The following is a 16703-nucleotide window of genomic DNA, read 5'->3' on the forward strand; positions in this document are numbered from 1 at the left end:
AATCTGTGGGATTCTCCTCCCCCCATTCCTGGGAGCTCAGGGATTGGTATTGATTTTAAACCTTTGTTTTCCTAATGGTAATACTGTAAAAAATATGTTTTGGGATTGGGCTTCCTTATCTGGATATCGGTTACTTTAACATGCAAAAAACACTCTGAAACACAAACCTTTGATCAACAATTTGTGGTAAAGCTTTCCACCTCTCATCCAGCTCTTCAAATTTTTCTTTTATTGTTTTCACACACTGCTTTGAAGCTGTTGGAAATAGTGACTCATTTAACAGTGAAAGGCTCTGATAGACTGAAGCATGGGACTCAATATCAGCTCGCAAATCCTGGGATAACAAAAGAATGTAAAATAGATTAAGCATTGCACCATATTACGCAAAACAACAAAAACTAATAAAAAAACCAGCTACGGATTTCCAGTACGGCACTTCAAGACAAGTGAGTGAGCAGTCAAATTCTTGGAGGCCTATTAGGACAAGCAGGTACTCAACATCTCTCAGACAGCTAAATGTGCAATAGAAGTTCAGAAGGGATTCATCAAAGTTGGGTTTTTTTTCTCCTTTAGGACAAAGTGTGACCTTTCCATACAGCTCTATTGTACGATGGCAGTGGCTAAAATGAAGACCACATTTTGCAACATATTTTGTGTGCAGCAAGAGAATTGTGAGGAAATGTTGCAAACTGGCCCAAACAAAGCAAAACAAAAACAAAAAAAAAAAACCAAACAAAACCCCCCAATAACAACCAACCAACAAAAAAACCTAATCTCCAAACAAAAAAACAATCAACAACAACAAAAACCCCCAATCCCCCAAATAATTTTCCTTTTCTTCAGTAATATTTAAAACTGACAACTTGGACAACTTGGCTTCAAGGCAAGTATAAAAGATGTTACATTTGGCCAACTGCTTCATATTCATCTAAAAACAAATGGCAAAAGTTCCAAGGGAAGGCATAATTTAGAATAGGATGAAAGTCTGGTGTTTGAAAAAAAAAAAATCAGAAAGCAGACTTTCATTGTGATTTCAAAATTTTCGAGCATTTTTTCATCTGAGAACCTTTCCTCACATGCAAAACAAAGAAAAGAAATATTGCTGAATAAAGGAATTTCTCTAGAGAAAGGATCTTCTAACAAGCAGACCCATGTCCTTCCTTGGCAGATAATAGGATATACCAAGGCACCTTTTTCTTTTTCCTTAAGCTGGCATATTATAGTTAAAAGGAAGAGTAAAGTAATTGAGAAATAGCAAGTGATAATGTAATACTTCCTAGGAGATTTCCAAAGCCCAGAATCAACTGACTTGTCAGACTATAGCTAAGCAATTCCTTCCTTTAAAAGACACAGAAATACGCCAGGAAATGTAGGGGGACCATATGTCAGTTGAAACATACCTGCAGTGCCTGCAGTTCACCTTCCAGCTTAACTCTATCAGCAGAAACATACTGCTCTGAAGGCCTGGCTGTAGCTTCACACCCCTCCAACCAGGCCAGGAAGGCAGACAGCTCCTTCTCCTGCCTAACAAAATCACAACTTAGAGTTACCAAGTCATCCTCTCAGTCTCACACACGGAGCACAGGAAGGTCTCTGTGTCCATCACAACAGCTGGGAGAGTTTACTCACTTCTGCCACTGAGCCAGAAGAGTCTCTAATAAGGTCTGTTTCTCCTTAGCACTTTCCAGCACTTTTTCATATTTCTGCTGTAATGCTGTGACCTCCTGAGCAGCTTTTTCTTTGTTGCCCACCTTTCGGACACTGGCTGAGAGAGAGGCCAGAGCGTTGCTCAGTTTTTCCACAGTATGACAAAGGTCCTAGTGAACACGTAAAAGAAACAGAAGTCACATGCATGAACAATAGAGTTATGGTAACAATGGTGGGAAAAATTCTGTAGTTCTACTCATAAGTTTGAAGCAATGCTACATCCATCAGATCATGAAGTCACTTCATAGCTTAGATATTGCTCAGGTCCACCCTAGGTACACGTGTTCCAAGTATATCAATGAATTAGCCTGTAGTGGCAAAAGACTTTCCTAGGAACAGTGCTAAAGAAAAAACTCCGCAACAAAGGAGTCAGATCTTCTGAATGGGCATGCAACACTGCATCATGAATGCAGGGCAAAGCTCCAAATTCAGGAAAAAGCTCAAGATTCCCTAAGGTCTGTCTAAGAGTTGCTATTATATATAAATATATAGAGTAAACTCAAAACCTTACTCCAACAGGTAAGGACTACCAGACTTGCAGCCAATGTCATGACATGGGAGTAGGGAAATGTTAATTACATTTTCCAGTGTTGCTGTTTCTAGAAAGCTGGGAAACTTGTCCATATGAAAATGATTGAAATGTAGTGCAGTGAGTTAGAAAAGCACAAAATGAAACAGATTTAAGATCACGAAAGTTCTAACTCACAGGTGTGCAATAGTAACAACAATAGTAATGGCTGTAATTACAAGAAATCATATATAGGAGGAAATACAAATTATACAGGAACAAGCTGCTGATAATTTCAGATCAAGATATTTAATCATCATGATCCCCAAAGAGAACAAGACCTTTTAATAGCATACTTAGCTGTTATATAATGTTTAAAAGCCAATAAAAATGGTGATTACAAGTGCTGTCTAAATAAATTCCCCATATGCAAAACATTTTTCCTCAACTAAGTATCAAGCTTTTTTTGAAGCAGACAGGTCAGGTCCCCCTTGAAAAAAGCCTTTGCAAGCAGTTACCTCTAAGTTCAGAAGACATTATATGCATTTTACTGCAAGAACAATATGACTAAAATTTTTTGTAGTATTTTCTTAGAAAGAAAGGCTATGATTATTGTTGAAAAAACATACCAGAACTTACAAACAGAAATACTACTCCAAACTCCCTGAGATGGGATTATTTGTAGTTTGAATACCAATCCAGTATTTTTTTCCTTTTGTAGGGGACTGAACCACATATCCAAATACCCATGGACTTCTAGCATCACAGGTAAAAGTTTCTAAGTTGAAACTCTGTCCAGTCTTTTCATTGCTCAAGAAAAACTACTTTCAAGCATATATTTTCTTTAATCATATGGTTTTCATGAAAACCTTAGAGGAAAAATATCTAGCAGACTTGTTTCTTATCTTCTGTTTTTCATAATGTTTTAGATGCATAAAGTTAAAACCAATAACCTGAAGGAGGTTAAGTGGTACTTTTAGGCTTTCGTCCCCCCTAGACTGGGGAAGAAACTTTCCAAGCCTGTCTGAAATGGTGACAAGAAATAGCTGAAGAAGTACTTAAGCCTTCTCTGGGGCTGCCCACCCAGACCTTGCCTCCTTCTTGTCCTGAGTTGTGTGGCATCAGGCAGCCCCTGCTCTGGGGGTTACTGGCATTTGTGTAAGGAGGTCAGTGTGGTACTGTGTCCCTGGACTCAGTGCTAGGAATAACTGGCCACATGCTCACCATGCAATCCTGAAGGGCTGCGTATGTTGCTGCGCCCGAAGAGCATGATGTGAGAGGCTCAGCTAGCTTAGCTTCAAATTCAGACACTGACTGCTGCACCTATGAAAAAAAAGGCAAACCAGAAGCTAAAACCAGCAGGAATTACATAAATGATTCTTTAAATAACATCTTTTAAATGTTTGCTGCTAAGAGAATTTTATATCCTAAGCCTTTGTAGTGCTGAATGCCTTTTGAAGTTAAAAGATGCTAACAGTGCTCAGTTCCCCCTGGCTGGGGCAATAATAATATTTAAATTATTTTACTTACAACCTTCTATGAATCAAAGACTGAGATTAAAGTGTTTGTCACAAGAATGGATGTGGTTCAAAAGTACAATATCCAGGAGAATCACTTAGGTTTTCCAGAAGACAACATAGTTTTTTGAGTGTGTATATTTTACTGTCTTTCTGAAGCTGCCTTTTAGGCAATTGAAAGCACAGATTTATGTATCTAGGTCCTGCAATTACCTTACAAATCTCCTTATTTATTTCAGCCCATCCTATTATGATATGAATTTTATATTAGATTTTGGAAAAATATAGAGTAATTCTATGAATTGCTGCAAACAATCCATTAGATTTTGCACAGTCTACCTGTTTAAGACTTTCTTCATATTTCTGCTGCGCTGATGCATTCCCTGTGATTGTTCCTTCCAGTCTCTGTGCATGATCTCTTAGCTCTTCCCAATACCTTTTGACCTGAGTCAGTTTGGCTTTGATATGTGCACGTTCTCCAGAGGTAACAAACTGGGAAAAAGACTTGGCTTCCTCTTCTAGATTTGAGATTCCAGTTGTTTTACCATCTATCTCTTTATTAATAACCTAAAATGTAAAGTGATAGTAAAAAGATTCACAATAAGTTTTTAACTATTAGAACAGTATTTTCCAAATGTTTTTACCTCAGCTACAAAAATCCGTCACCAAAAAATTACTAAGAGGAGAGTTCATTGACCACTTGAAATAACTAGTACTAAAGTCTTTAATATGATCTGTAAATACCCTTTTTCTTCTTGAAACTAACACTGGCAAAGGTTTAAAATACAGACTGCTCTAGAACCAGTGCACATGAAGAGCAATTAGAATTGGCTGAGGTGCATATTTTCATAAGCAGACATGATGGTTCATATTTTATTAGCATCTCTTATTTCACAGGGAAGTCATACACAATGCTCTTTAAGATTCAAAATAAACAGAAGATGAAAAAACATGACTGTGTAACTGAAAAAAGTGTTGTTAAGGAGCTGAACCCTAACAGTTGGTTACTAATGTTTAATAGGGTTTCAAGGACTTAGAAAATAAAACATGCCATGATTTGAAAAACAGTAGAAATGGATTCCATTTTCTAATTTAAAATACTACAGTACAATAAAGGATAAATTTAACTAGACCGTAAGGCAGGGTGAGTGTGCCCTTAGGCAGAAGATTAAATAAAGAACCACATTACAGTATAAATAGGAAACCATGAAACAAGGGCGATAATGGTTTTTGGCACTTTTCATCTGTCTTGTACCTCAGTTACCAAATGCATGAAGACAAACTTGCACTGGCTTTACATTTCAGCAGCTCCATGACAGCAATTGTCTCCTATTATTTTGCACTTGTCTTATTACAAATTAGAGGAAAACCTGGCAGCTACATCATCCAAGAAAGAAACTTACAGTGTTTCGTGTTCAGTGGCTATTTATTCAGTTGGCACCAATGAACTTGGAAATAAGCTTTTTTTCACAATAGGTTTTTTTTTTATTTAAATTACTGCTGATGTATCATGTCCATGGAGTTTTCAAAAGCAATGGAAAACACCCACTGGGAGAGATTTGAAAGATCCAAGTGAGATCTTTAAAACTGAAATAGGCAATAGCATTCTCATATATAAAAATGTTAAGATGTGTATGTATAAGAAAGCAACCAAAAACTTTCTTGCAAAAGCACTCTCAAAGCATAGGTTGTGCCCAACATCTGGTATAATTGTGATAAAAAATATGGTCTCTTTCTTGCCATTATAAAGCTCAGGACTGGCTTACTGCAACATTCAGTCAAAAATTAGCAGGGTGACTGTTAGAAAAAAAATGTGGTGCTATAAGAATTTATAGTTTCTCTTTATGCAATATATTCTGAATTAATTTGGATTATAAAATATCTTTTTTTTTTTGCATGAGAACATGTTGCTGAGGAAAAATACTGGATTTGCAGCCCTGAAGCTGAAATTATCTAACAATGCAGCAGATACAAATGAGGCAGTGCTTTCTCACTCCTACGCTATTCTGTTAAATTCACTCAGTTACATAAAAGAAGGTGGATAATTGAGGCTTTCAAACTCTCACGGAGTCTGCCACCAATGGTAACTACTTGTGATAACTGTCATTTTGTTCCACCAGGAATTTCAGGGAAATGTGTAGGTGAAAATCTGGCTCTGCTGAAGTCACTGGGGCTTTGCAATCAATGCCATCAGAAGTAGGAAATTACCAGTACCATGTAGGATAATTACATTCAGCTGACCCCAGGCTTTTAATTTGGTCAGCCAAAGGTATCAAGGAGCACACTGTTTTTTAGTCATTTGCCCTATGTTGAAATATTCCTTACTAAAGTGGTGTCCTAGAAATTATGAACTAAGTATGCTGATTAGTGTTGTGACACACTCACCGGGAAACTTAAGACAAAACATAAAAAATTCTTCAAAATCAGGCTCAAAGCAATGCTGCTGAAGTAGACCTCTAGCTATATCCATGCACTGCAGGTGAGATGACTCATTTCACACATCACAGCTCATAAAGCTCATTAGTTCACAATGATGTACCCTATGCCTCATGTGGAGGATTCTCTGTTTTATGTCTGTTCACTCAGGTGTTCACAAACATCATCTGCTGACCATGGTGTTTAAATGTGTAAGAATTATGATGGAGTTTTCAGAAACTTTCAATGCAGTGTAAAAATCATTGCTTATCTGCTTCTATAGTAAGGAACAACTTTTCTGGGAACTTGGTTGGAATAGGCTATTGGGGCTTAAGAAGGCTCCATTTAGACAGACAAGAACTGACACGCTATAATGCAATCTTAGCATCACTTGATGCACTCATTTTCTGTCTTAAACATTGAAATCCTGTCCACTAATTATTTAAAAGCAAGACAACATGATAATATATGCCAGTGGAATAAGTGCATACATATTATTTCATAAGGAAACTGTTTTTGAATTGCTGTGGTGATGAAGCAAGAATTCAAGCATTGTTTTGTTCTTCAGTGATGAAGTCAAGAGATTTATTTATTTTGTCTTTGTAAAGTTGTGAACAAATTACGAACAGGAAAATCTGTTTATAAACTGTTTCTGTCACATGAAACAAGTGCCTTTATGGGATCCTTTGGAAACAGTGTCAAGCTGGTCTGCAAGCAGCTGCACACCTGTGCACCTTCTGAAGAACAAGTAGGTCCCAGAAAAAAGAAAATGGCAATATGCACTGCATACCGAAAAACTCTGCACCCTTAGAAACATGCCATTCCAGAGAAGGTACACTTTCATTTGTGGAAGGATACAAAGTCAGCCCTTGAAATGCAATGCTTGGAGACAATATGCACCTCAGTCAGCAATTCGAAACTAAACCACTGTGCATCTACAGGAATATACACAGAACTTAAGACAGTGCAAATACAGTAACAGAAAATGTTATGTAAGTTTTCAAGCTACCAAGAGCAACAGTTTCTTTATTAATTCAGCATAAAAGATACATAAATCAAGTTATAACTTTAGCTTGCAAGATTAAAATCAAGTTCTATAGCCACTAGCTGATATATGTTTTTAAAAAAACCCAAACTTGTATTTATGTAGCTATTTTGTACACCAGTTGAGATTACTTGAAAAATAAGACAGGTATAAATTATGTTTTTAACCATACACACAAAGATTTCACATATGTAAACTAAACACTAAAAGAGAAGGCAGCCTGTAAGAATTTTTCTTTAGTTTATGTAAGACCTTACTGCTTGGTATATTAATGTATAAAATGTACCATTATTTCATTGTGGTAGTTTTAAACATGTAAAATGTCTCTTCTCCCATTTGGCCTCTAGCAAAGTAACAGATAAATGGGCTTTTAACACTCAACATAACAAGAACTAATCACCTTGATTTGGCTGATCTGTATGTCCAAAGGAGATGATGATGTTTCCAAAGTTTCCAGTTCTTTTTCTTGTTCAGCTATCCAGATGGACAGAGCTTCAAAATTATTGCCAAAATGATCCCACTTGTTTTTCACCATTTCCATGCTTTTAATACTAAAATTAACCAAATCAATTAGAGAGAATAAACAGTTTAATATAATGAAGCTGCTCATATTCTTGCTAAAATAAAAAATGGAACTTATTCAGTCTAAAAAAGGGTCATTTTAAAAAGCCCTCATTTTAGAGGACCAAGTTGTGCATTAAATTGCATGGTTCTCTCTTAGGCCATGCACCAGAAGTCAAATAATTGCATTAGCCATAGTGGGGACATTGAGAGGTAAAAGAAAGTACAGCTTCATTCATCAGCTGCACAAGAATCTCATCATAGCACGAAGAGAAAGGAAAAGGAACATCAACAGGATGAAATTTATATGAAATAATATGAAATTATGATTATATCAGAAATCTAAATATTTAGATAACTGAGTGCATAGGTGTTCATAATTTAGTCCCTAGGCCAGAATGATTAAAACCAGTGAAATGTGGACATACACATAGTCACCAATGCTTGACTGCTTTATTGATCTTGCTTTTTTGTAACAGCAATCTCACCATTTTACAGGAAGTTTGTGTTTGCTGTGGCAATGATTTCATATCAAGCCGAAGAATCAACAACAAATGTGACTCAACTCCCTCAGAGTTAATAGTTTTATATTCTTTGAAACATACATTATAGGTATGTTAAACAGAGACAGATTATGACTGATTCTTCTATGTCAAGGACTGCAAACAAAGCACCTTTTTTTTGTCACAAGTAAGAAGTCTAAGGCCATTATACAGGGCCTAACAGCATTAACTTCCAGTAACTTCCAAGTTTCTGCTCCTTTCAAGTAATTGAAACCAGTGCTAATGTAGGCCCTGCACACAGCTTGCAAAACACACATTTTCTATTTCACTGAAAATATTAAAGTTTCGTCATAAAAGTTTGAATATTACAAAATTTCAAAATACATTTTCCTTCTAAATATAGCCTAAAAACCATTCCATGGTAAAAAGTTTTAAACCTTTTTCCCCCCTCATTAAAGCTAGAGGAAGCTTTAAGAAAAGATGTAGCCTAAAAATGTAAAAATTGGCCTTTTAATTTTTTCTCATTTATTTTAAAAATTAAAAAAAAATAGGAATGTCAACAGCCATTTACTGATAAGAGTGCATGCAAATTCAAGTTATTTTTAGGAAAACAATGTGCAAAAATATTTCACTCAAGTCCAGCCCTTGAAAATACAGCTGGAAATCAGAACCAAAGGACCAAATCAGTGGCACGACTGCTGTTGTATGCCTTCGTTGTAGTTTAAGAAAGCCACAGATTGTAAAGAATATAATCCCAAACAAACTGCACAGCTCTGCATGATCTCCTTGGAAAACAGATGGGCTAAGTTCTTACAGTAGCTGACTGTGGGGAGCTGCTCAAACTTTCCTTTTCCTGTTCATCAGGATACTTATGCACCTTATGAGTTTGGAATACCTTCACTTTAAATTACTCAGCCAAGATTTTTATTGATGATGCAAGTTAAAATATAACCCTTACACACTTACTGTGAGTTCTGTAGATATACTATAGAGAGTTGTATGTATTTGCATCTTTTACAGAAGGTATTTAGCTTTTTATTGTGCGTCACACACTACCATAGACATTCTGTATAACCCATACACTCAACTAAAACTATTTCATACCTACATTGTAAGGCTATATCAATGATGACTTCCATTTAAAAATAGATGACTTTATTTAAAAAGTGAATATTCATTGTTGTATGGGTAAATTTCTTGGACTGAAAAGTCACGCTAGTTTTCTCTCTAATACTGGAGAAAACGATGTGTAAGAGATGGTAGAATTTGACTGCAAATCACTCTAACACTTTATATTGGAGAAAGCATTATATAAAAGGTCAGATCACCCTTTGCTGCACAGGCTAGTTATTCTGGTTTATAGCTGTTCTTTCATATCAGGAAGAAAATGACACTAAATTAAAATCAGATTAGCATGACGGTGGTCATTACAGGGGAAAAATCCCCAATTATTTGGGTATTGCCCTTTGGTCATATTCTCTATGACTTGTGTATGAGATCTAGTGTATGCAAAAATACTGATTTCATACATACATACAAATGTAGGTATATAGAGATATTGCGAGAATAGCAACATTCTGAATTTGAGTAACAAGTTCAATAACTGAATTACTCATTTGAGAGAAGGGATGAAATTTTTAGAAATACAAAAAGCTAAAAATATTTATCAAGCTTTCCTTGGAGTTTGAACCTTTTATTTTTAAAGAAAATCTGGAAAATGATGCCTTTTTTTTTTTTTTCAGCAGAAGCAGCTTTTGATATTGCCCATGAAATACAATCTGGGCATTCACCTAAGATGAAGGCACTTCTTGACACTCCTATAGAGAAAGTGGAATACTGAAAACTGAGGCAAATGTGGTAAATATGCTGTTCTAATACTCCAACTGAGATTTTTCTTTCCAAAAGAGTCCAGTACATCAAGAATGAGCTCGATTATCCCTTCTTCACAAGACCAGGGCTTAAAGATAAGTGACTGGTTAAATATAACTAACTTTTATGAACTACATAGTATTAAAAGAAATACTACAAAGTATTAAAAGAAAATATTTTGTTTGCACACACTCTTTTGACGTATTTCGTACCATAACTTGGTTACTATGCCAGAGCAAGCAGTAAATGACAGAACTGATGAGACAACACAAAATGCTGACAAGGTATGCTAGAAATTTGATACAATCTTATAGTGAAGAATAAATATTAGGACTTGTTAAGAACATACTCTTCTTCAAGAGTAACTTCCACTTTTTTCACTTGTTCTTGGATTGATTTTGCCTGATGCTGAAGGGACTGCTTGTTCTTTGAACCAAGCTGTATCTCAGAGGAATTCTTCACCAAATTCTCAGCCTGTACTGCCATTGCTTCAGTTTGTTTAGAAAGTTCCTGTAAGGATGCAAGATGTATTAATACAGCTATAAAGAGTTTCATATAGTTACACAGAAAGTATTTTTCCTCAATGTTTGTGGTTGGAAAAAATTACCTGTGTCCTACATGTAATTTGAATGTGTAAATACATAAACACAATCTCTGAAGACAGTAAATTTTGTATTGCATTTAAGAAAAGTTCATTTGAGCAAACTAGATTGAATTAAATTTATCAAGGGAAGCTTTATGTGCAAAAGTTTTTAAGTCAAAAAATCAAAGTTTCTTCTATACCTCTTCAACAAATTTATTTTTGCATTGCAGAAATTATATGCATCTTTACTTAATTTTTAAATCTTACCATTTACAAAGTGGATTTTGCGGTATCTCATATTTTGTATTTTCACTTTGATTAGCACCTATTTTCTGTCAGAAACATTAAACCCCCACACCAGAACAATGGATGCTGAGTATAATCAAGGTAGGTATAATTTATTATTGGCTTCACCAAGGGTTAACAGCAGTGTGTAAACCATGGCACTTAGGAAAAACAAGCACTATAATTACTTCCATAGTAGTAAATAAAATGGACTGGGATAACTCTGTGTTACTAAGGGCAAATGGCATGTTATGGCTTATGTCCATGGGGTAGAAGTCTCTCCTTTTTCTTCTCAGGGCTAAGAGTGCTATTTGTGACATTCCACACAACCTTGCCAAAGTGCACCCTATTAATGTTGATATGCAAGTGCTCAACACTGGATTACCAGCATAGATGATTATTGAGCATAAAATGGGAAGTCCTCAAAATATTATTAACTTTCATACATATGCTTCAGATGCAGACTTAGAGAAATCATTCACTTTTTTTTAATAAAATGACTTTTTACCTCTGAACAGTTTATGCAGTCTCTCATCTGTATATGCAATTTACACCAGCATTAACAGGAAACCATGCAAAGATTGAAGGCAATACACCCAGCACATGTCGACAGGCAAGGCAGAAAGATACCTCAGTTCCTGCATTTCACACAGTCAGTACCTTGGTCTGATCCAGTTCTGAGGAGAGGCTCTCTAAACTGCTGAAGTTTAAGATACGTTCAAGTACAGAGCTTGCTTGATTGAGATATTTTACTACTGTTTCTTTGTCTCTTTCAAACTGCTCCCATTTATTTATTGTGACCTAAAAATCAGACAAACAAAATGAAAAAGGAACACAAAGAGATCAAAGGGGAGAAGACAAGATTTCCATTGTACATTACTGAAAAAGGAAAATCCAGAAAATCTTGACATAAATTAAAATAATTTTTCCTGAGAAGCCATCTACTCAACAGTGAGTAGATGAAACTCTTCTAAACCAAATAAAACTTTTTTCCTTGAATTTTCATTGATTCATACTATGCTGTGCTAAAAAAGAACTGTTCTCTAAGTTGCCAGCAATATTTAAGTCTTATATTTGAATGTCCTGTAAGAAGTCTGAAGTAATACATGCAAAGACTTATGGTGACAAGTAGTCAAAAATATCAAAAGGATTTTCAAATTCTTTAATGAAATAAATTACAGTAAAATGGTAGAAGAAAATCCCTACTCATAGGAAAATCACACATAAGGACCTATCTGGTCTCTTCTGATAATGTAGAATTTTGATTAACATACAGCATTAAATTACCAGTCATGAGAACTATGACAGCTTAAACAATTATTTTCTTGATTCTGAAGCTCAGATTAAGACTTTATACATGGGAATTCTTAGAGAAAAAATGGGTTTCAATAATAAATGCTTACATTAAGAAGTTATTTGAGGTTTATTGATCGTGTTTCTCATCTTGTGTTTTCTCATGGGAAATAGTTTCGGTGACTTTAAATGTTTGGATGGAATAGCAGCCATTTAGATTAACATTCTGCTTAGAAAAATGTAAAGGGCAAACCACATACGGGTGCAAGAACTATAAATTCTAATCCCTGTTCAGTCAGTGATTATTTATACAAGCTGAAACAATCCATTTGATTTCCCTGTGACTTTCTCCTTCCGTCTTTAAATTTAGGATCACAGCATATATTTCACACAGTAGTTGTGAGGATTATATTTGCCCATCAGGTGTTACTAACCTAATATCCAGCCTAAAGAAACTCAACTAAAGAGCAATGTCATCTTTAATAACCAGAAAAGAGACATCTAAAAATTAATTCATGGATAAATTATTTAAAACTGTTAACTATTTTGACTGAATAGTTGGGATGTTTAAACACTTCCAGACAGAATGCTATTTCTTTATTATTTAAGAGGTATACAGTAGCTTCAAGAAGTTTTCATAGAAGTACTGATCATGAAAACCCCAAGGACCAAGAGTCAGAGGTGAGAAAATGAGGTTTTGATATTAAAAAAAGTTGGGTATTACTAAGTTAAAAAAAAAAAAAAAAGAAGAGGAAGAAGAAAGCATGAGGTCTTATTTCCATGTACAAATGACCCACCTGCAGTTGCTCTTCCCGTTTCTCCATAGTCTGCTGCATGTTCTCCAATGTTCCCTCTAATTTTTGTAAATCCTCTCGTACTGTGCTGGGCAGTCCACCTTCAATCTGCAACCGCTTGGCTTGGGAGATCTGCTTTTGCACATCTTGCCTTTTTGCACGGAGTCTCCTTGTCCTTTGCTAAAAGGATTCACCCAACAGGAATGATTAGACTTCTTAGCCCTAATGGGAAACCAGCACAATGCAGTCCCTTTCTGGTTTTGCAGGGGCATGCAGTGAGAGTAAGAGGCAAAGGGATAAACGGGCAAGTATCCTTGAGACTCTCACATACTCATCAAGTATATGCCCTGGCTTCCAAAATGTCAAATGCCACCCTTTTGTGGCATACGCATGTGAGAAAAAGAGTAGAAATGTGGCCATTTATCCAAAGCATATTTGAGAAAGCAGAAGCTGCAGCAGTTGAGCGACCACAGCAGGAGTCACAGGTTCATGTATTCCTCATTACTGCATCCAGGTCTGCTCTGCACTCTTGAGGCACAGGTTGGAGCCTCAGATTGAACAAAGCAATACATCAGCCTTATAGAGAGCAGTAGGGGATTGGCTAAGTTGTGTTACTCTGTCCTGGACATGTTTTGATCTGTAGCACTATCAGAAATTCCTAAGAATACATCTTTCTAACGTGCTTGACCCATGCCAGCCTTGCTAGGTAAACTCACAGCTAGCTCAATTCTGCTCTAGGTACCTTCAGGTCTGTGTCAAAGTGTGTTTCCACCTTGACAGACTCCACACCCAAGAAAAAGAACTCAAGGAGAAGTTAACTATTTCTACTACCTCTCCTAAAATGGATAAGGAATGTAGACTATTTAAAGAATGAATACGAATCTTAACACATACCCAAAGAGTTTAGATAAGACACAGGTAAGACTTGGTAGTGGCTTGGTCAGACAGTAAGCTGTCTGACTCCACAGAAATAAATGTTAAACACTTAAATAATGCTCAAACATTGGCAGTAAATGACTCCTATTCTCATTAGCTTTGAGCAGCTCACGAAGTTAAATTCCCATATTTGGCCTTAAAAGCTGTGATTCTTGCTGTATGCAAGCCATACCATTGATTATTACTGTAGCCTGTAGATGTTTTGATCCATTATCAGTGCATAAAAAACCTCCTGTTCTACTCCCACAGAATGGAGGCCCATCCGTCACAAAAAACAGCTATCCAGAGAAGGAGATAAGGCTAGAGGAACACCTTCCCTCCAACATTTAGAGTCAGGGCCACATCAAACTGGCAAAATAAAGAAATTTCCAAAGCCAGAATTGTGCCAAATTTACCATGATTGAATCTGAAACTCAAGCTATAAAAAGATAGAAAGATAGAGTCTACATATTTGCAGAATACACTTACCCAAAATTAAAAGTAAATGAAGCTTGTTTTTCAGGTGTTGTGTGCTCCAAAACCCCATATGAAATAAAAGTTGACATTTAACATTTAAAAAATACTGAAAACATTTTTCATTAAAAGAAATCAATATTAGGCCATATAGGACTACTTCTGTTGTAATTCTTCCAAGTTTAAATATAAAGATTTATGTTAGTGGACATAACAAAATTTTGTAATTACATTAATTCTTTTGAAAAAAATTGGATATGGACATGAGTAATTGCCCTACCTGATGATGAAGCAGTAATTGCTGAGCTTGTAATAAACTTTCTGTATCCAGGATCTTTTCAGCTTCTGCTTGGACTTCTTTAGAATTGTTAATTAACTCTTCAATTGCACTTTTAACTTCTTCTTTGTACTGGACACAGTCTCCAACAGCACCTAAGGTATTTTCAATCTAAAATTACAGATAACTTTAAGTATTTCACGTTGAAAGACACATCTATATTTTAAGGGTACATTTATGTTTGGAATACTTTTTCAAAAATACAGTATCTTTTTAAAATTCAAACAATTTTTATCTCCAGCATTTTTGACACCTTTAAATTTACATTGAAAAAGTGTCTTTAGACTTAAAATGTGACTGAGGAGACCTTTGTCTTGTTCAAACATACTCCCTATTACACTGCCATATGAAAAAAAGCCATCTGTGACAGCTACTTATTGGTGATCACTTAGAAAACACGCACTCTCCTTATCTTTGCAGGCTGACCCAGATTCCAAAACACCTGCACTACTCAACACACAAAAAAATTTTGCTGCCATTTGGCCTGTCTTGAGCAGTGTATTGGTGAATCACAAATACATTAAAGTGCTCAGTTACCCCGGTTTTATGGACCACAGTGTGTATGTGGTGCAGTATCCAGTCTCAGCGCACAGAATTTTATGAAGAAAGAGGTATCCATTCAACATACCAGAAAGTTCTGCTCCATTTGCATGATTCAGCTGAATACTTGTAGCTGATTTTCAGGCTCTGTTCATCATATAGTTCCTATGTTTTAAGGTTTTAATCATCAACTATTCTAGATCCTTTTCTTTTTCTTTTTCCTGTTCTTTTCCTTCTTTTTTGTTTTTTTTTACTTAAACCATTCACTTCCTGGTTATATAAATGTTTAGGTTTCACTCTCCAAAACTATTGCTGAACTCTGGTCATACCCAGTATCAGTCTTTGTTTAAACAGACTCATCTACCTGATTAACAAGCTCTATAAATACTATTCAGACTTTTAAGAATCAGTAGTCTTTTAACTATAGTATAGAGTGCCACTTAGATTATGCTTTTAGATTCAAACCGTATAGATTTGACCCCTTGTTTTCTTATATTACCATCATTAACTTATTCTCATTAACTTACCCTTAGTTCTGCCTTTCAGAGGAAACAAAAAGCAAAAGTAATTAAGCTCCAAAAAACTGTCCCCCAAAAAACTGAAACAAATATAGTATCTTAAGCTTTTTACAGTCGGTTGGAAATTACATCTCTTGCCCAGACTTTCCGAACACAGTTTTCACACCACAGAAGTTTAGAGATGCTTCAATAAATACACAGAAATTTTATACATTTGAAACCTCTGTAAGGCCTCCACAAGAACTGACATTAACAATGAAATTTGAAGTCTGAACTCTGAGATCTTTCTCTCTCCTGAAGTCTTTTTTTTTTTTTTTTTTCCTTAAGTGGGTCTATTCCATCTTAGAATGCTCTAAGATGCTCTAAGTTTCACCTGATTTTTCTTTTAACTGAATGAACTGTGAAGCAGTAAGTTCCCTGAGAGCCCACAGAACTCAAGGGTTCAGTGGTTCTGAGAGGTTTTGCTTGTTACAAATTAGAAATTTCCCATAATTTCCACAGTTACAGCATCTCATTTTCATTCAGGCCTCGGAGAACTGCAGCCTTTTCCTGCAAATTCAGGGTGTGATACACATCCTTAATGACTAGAAATGACCTCAAAGTAGTGCTTTATTTCAGCATAGAAGATAAATGAACCAAGATTAAAGTGCAATTCTGTATCCACTAGCTGATGTACATCATGGTTTTGACAATGTTCAGTACGAACTGATTTAAAAAACCTAAAAATATGGACATTTTGATTCCAGAAACATTTATTAAGATACTTTCCAATTCTGCAAAGGGAAAAGATCCACTATAATAATGTCTATGTTTTTTGCCTGCTACTCTCAGTGCTTTGC

At 35.7% G+C, this 16703-nt stretch overlaps 1 protein-coding gene across 21 annotated transcripts in view; it reads right to left on the reverse strand.

Annotated features, from left to right (window-relative positions):
• The window catches only part of SYNE1 (spectrin repeat containing nuclear envelope protein 1), a 294642-nt gene that overhangs the window by 173317 nt on the left and 104622 nt on the right, over positions 1 to 16703 (reverse strand). For all 21 annotated transcript variants that reach the window (XM_048296782.1, XM_048296801.1, XM_048296802.1 and 18 more), the window contains 10 exons: positions 14750 to 14917; positions 13084 to 13260; positions 11654 to 11794; positions 10475 to 10635; positions 7593 to 7743; positions 4072 to 4299; positions 3440 to 3538; positions 1630 to 1817; positions 1401 to 1524; positions 168 to 334 (listed from right to left, as the gene is read on the reverse strand). In XM_048296782.1, coding sequence (XP_048152739.1) covers positions 168 to 334; positions 1401 to 1524; positions 1630 to 1817; positions 3440 to 3538; positions 4072 to 4299; positions 7593 to 7743; positions 10475 to 10635; positions 11654 to 11794; positions 13084 to 13260; positions 14750 to 14917 — 1604 coding nt within the window. The remainder of the gene's footprint in view (positions 1 to 167; positions 335 to 1400; positions 1525 to 1629; positions 1818 to 3439; positions 3539 to 4071; positions 4300 to 7592; positions 7744 to 10474; positions 10636 to 11653; positions 11795 to 13083; positions 13261 to 14749; positions 14918 to 16703) is intronic.

Source organism: Corvus hawaiiensis, chromosome 3 (assembly GCF_020740725.1).
Source record: "Corvus hawaiiensis isolate bCorHaw1 chromosome 3, bCorHaw1.pri.cur, whole genome shotgun sequence".
NCBI lineage: Eukaryota > Metazoa > Chordata > Aves > Passeriformes > Corvidae > Corvus > Corvus hawaiiensis.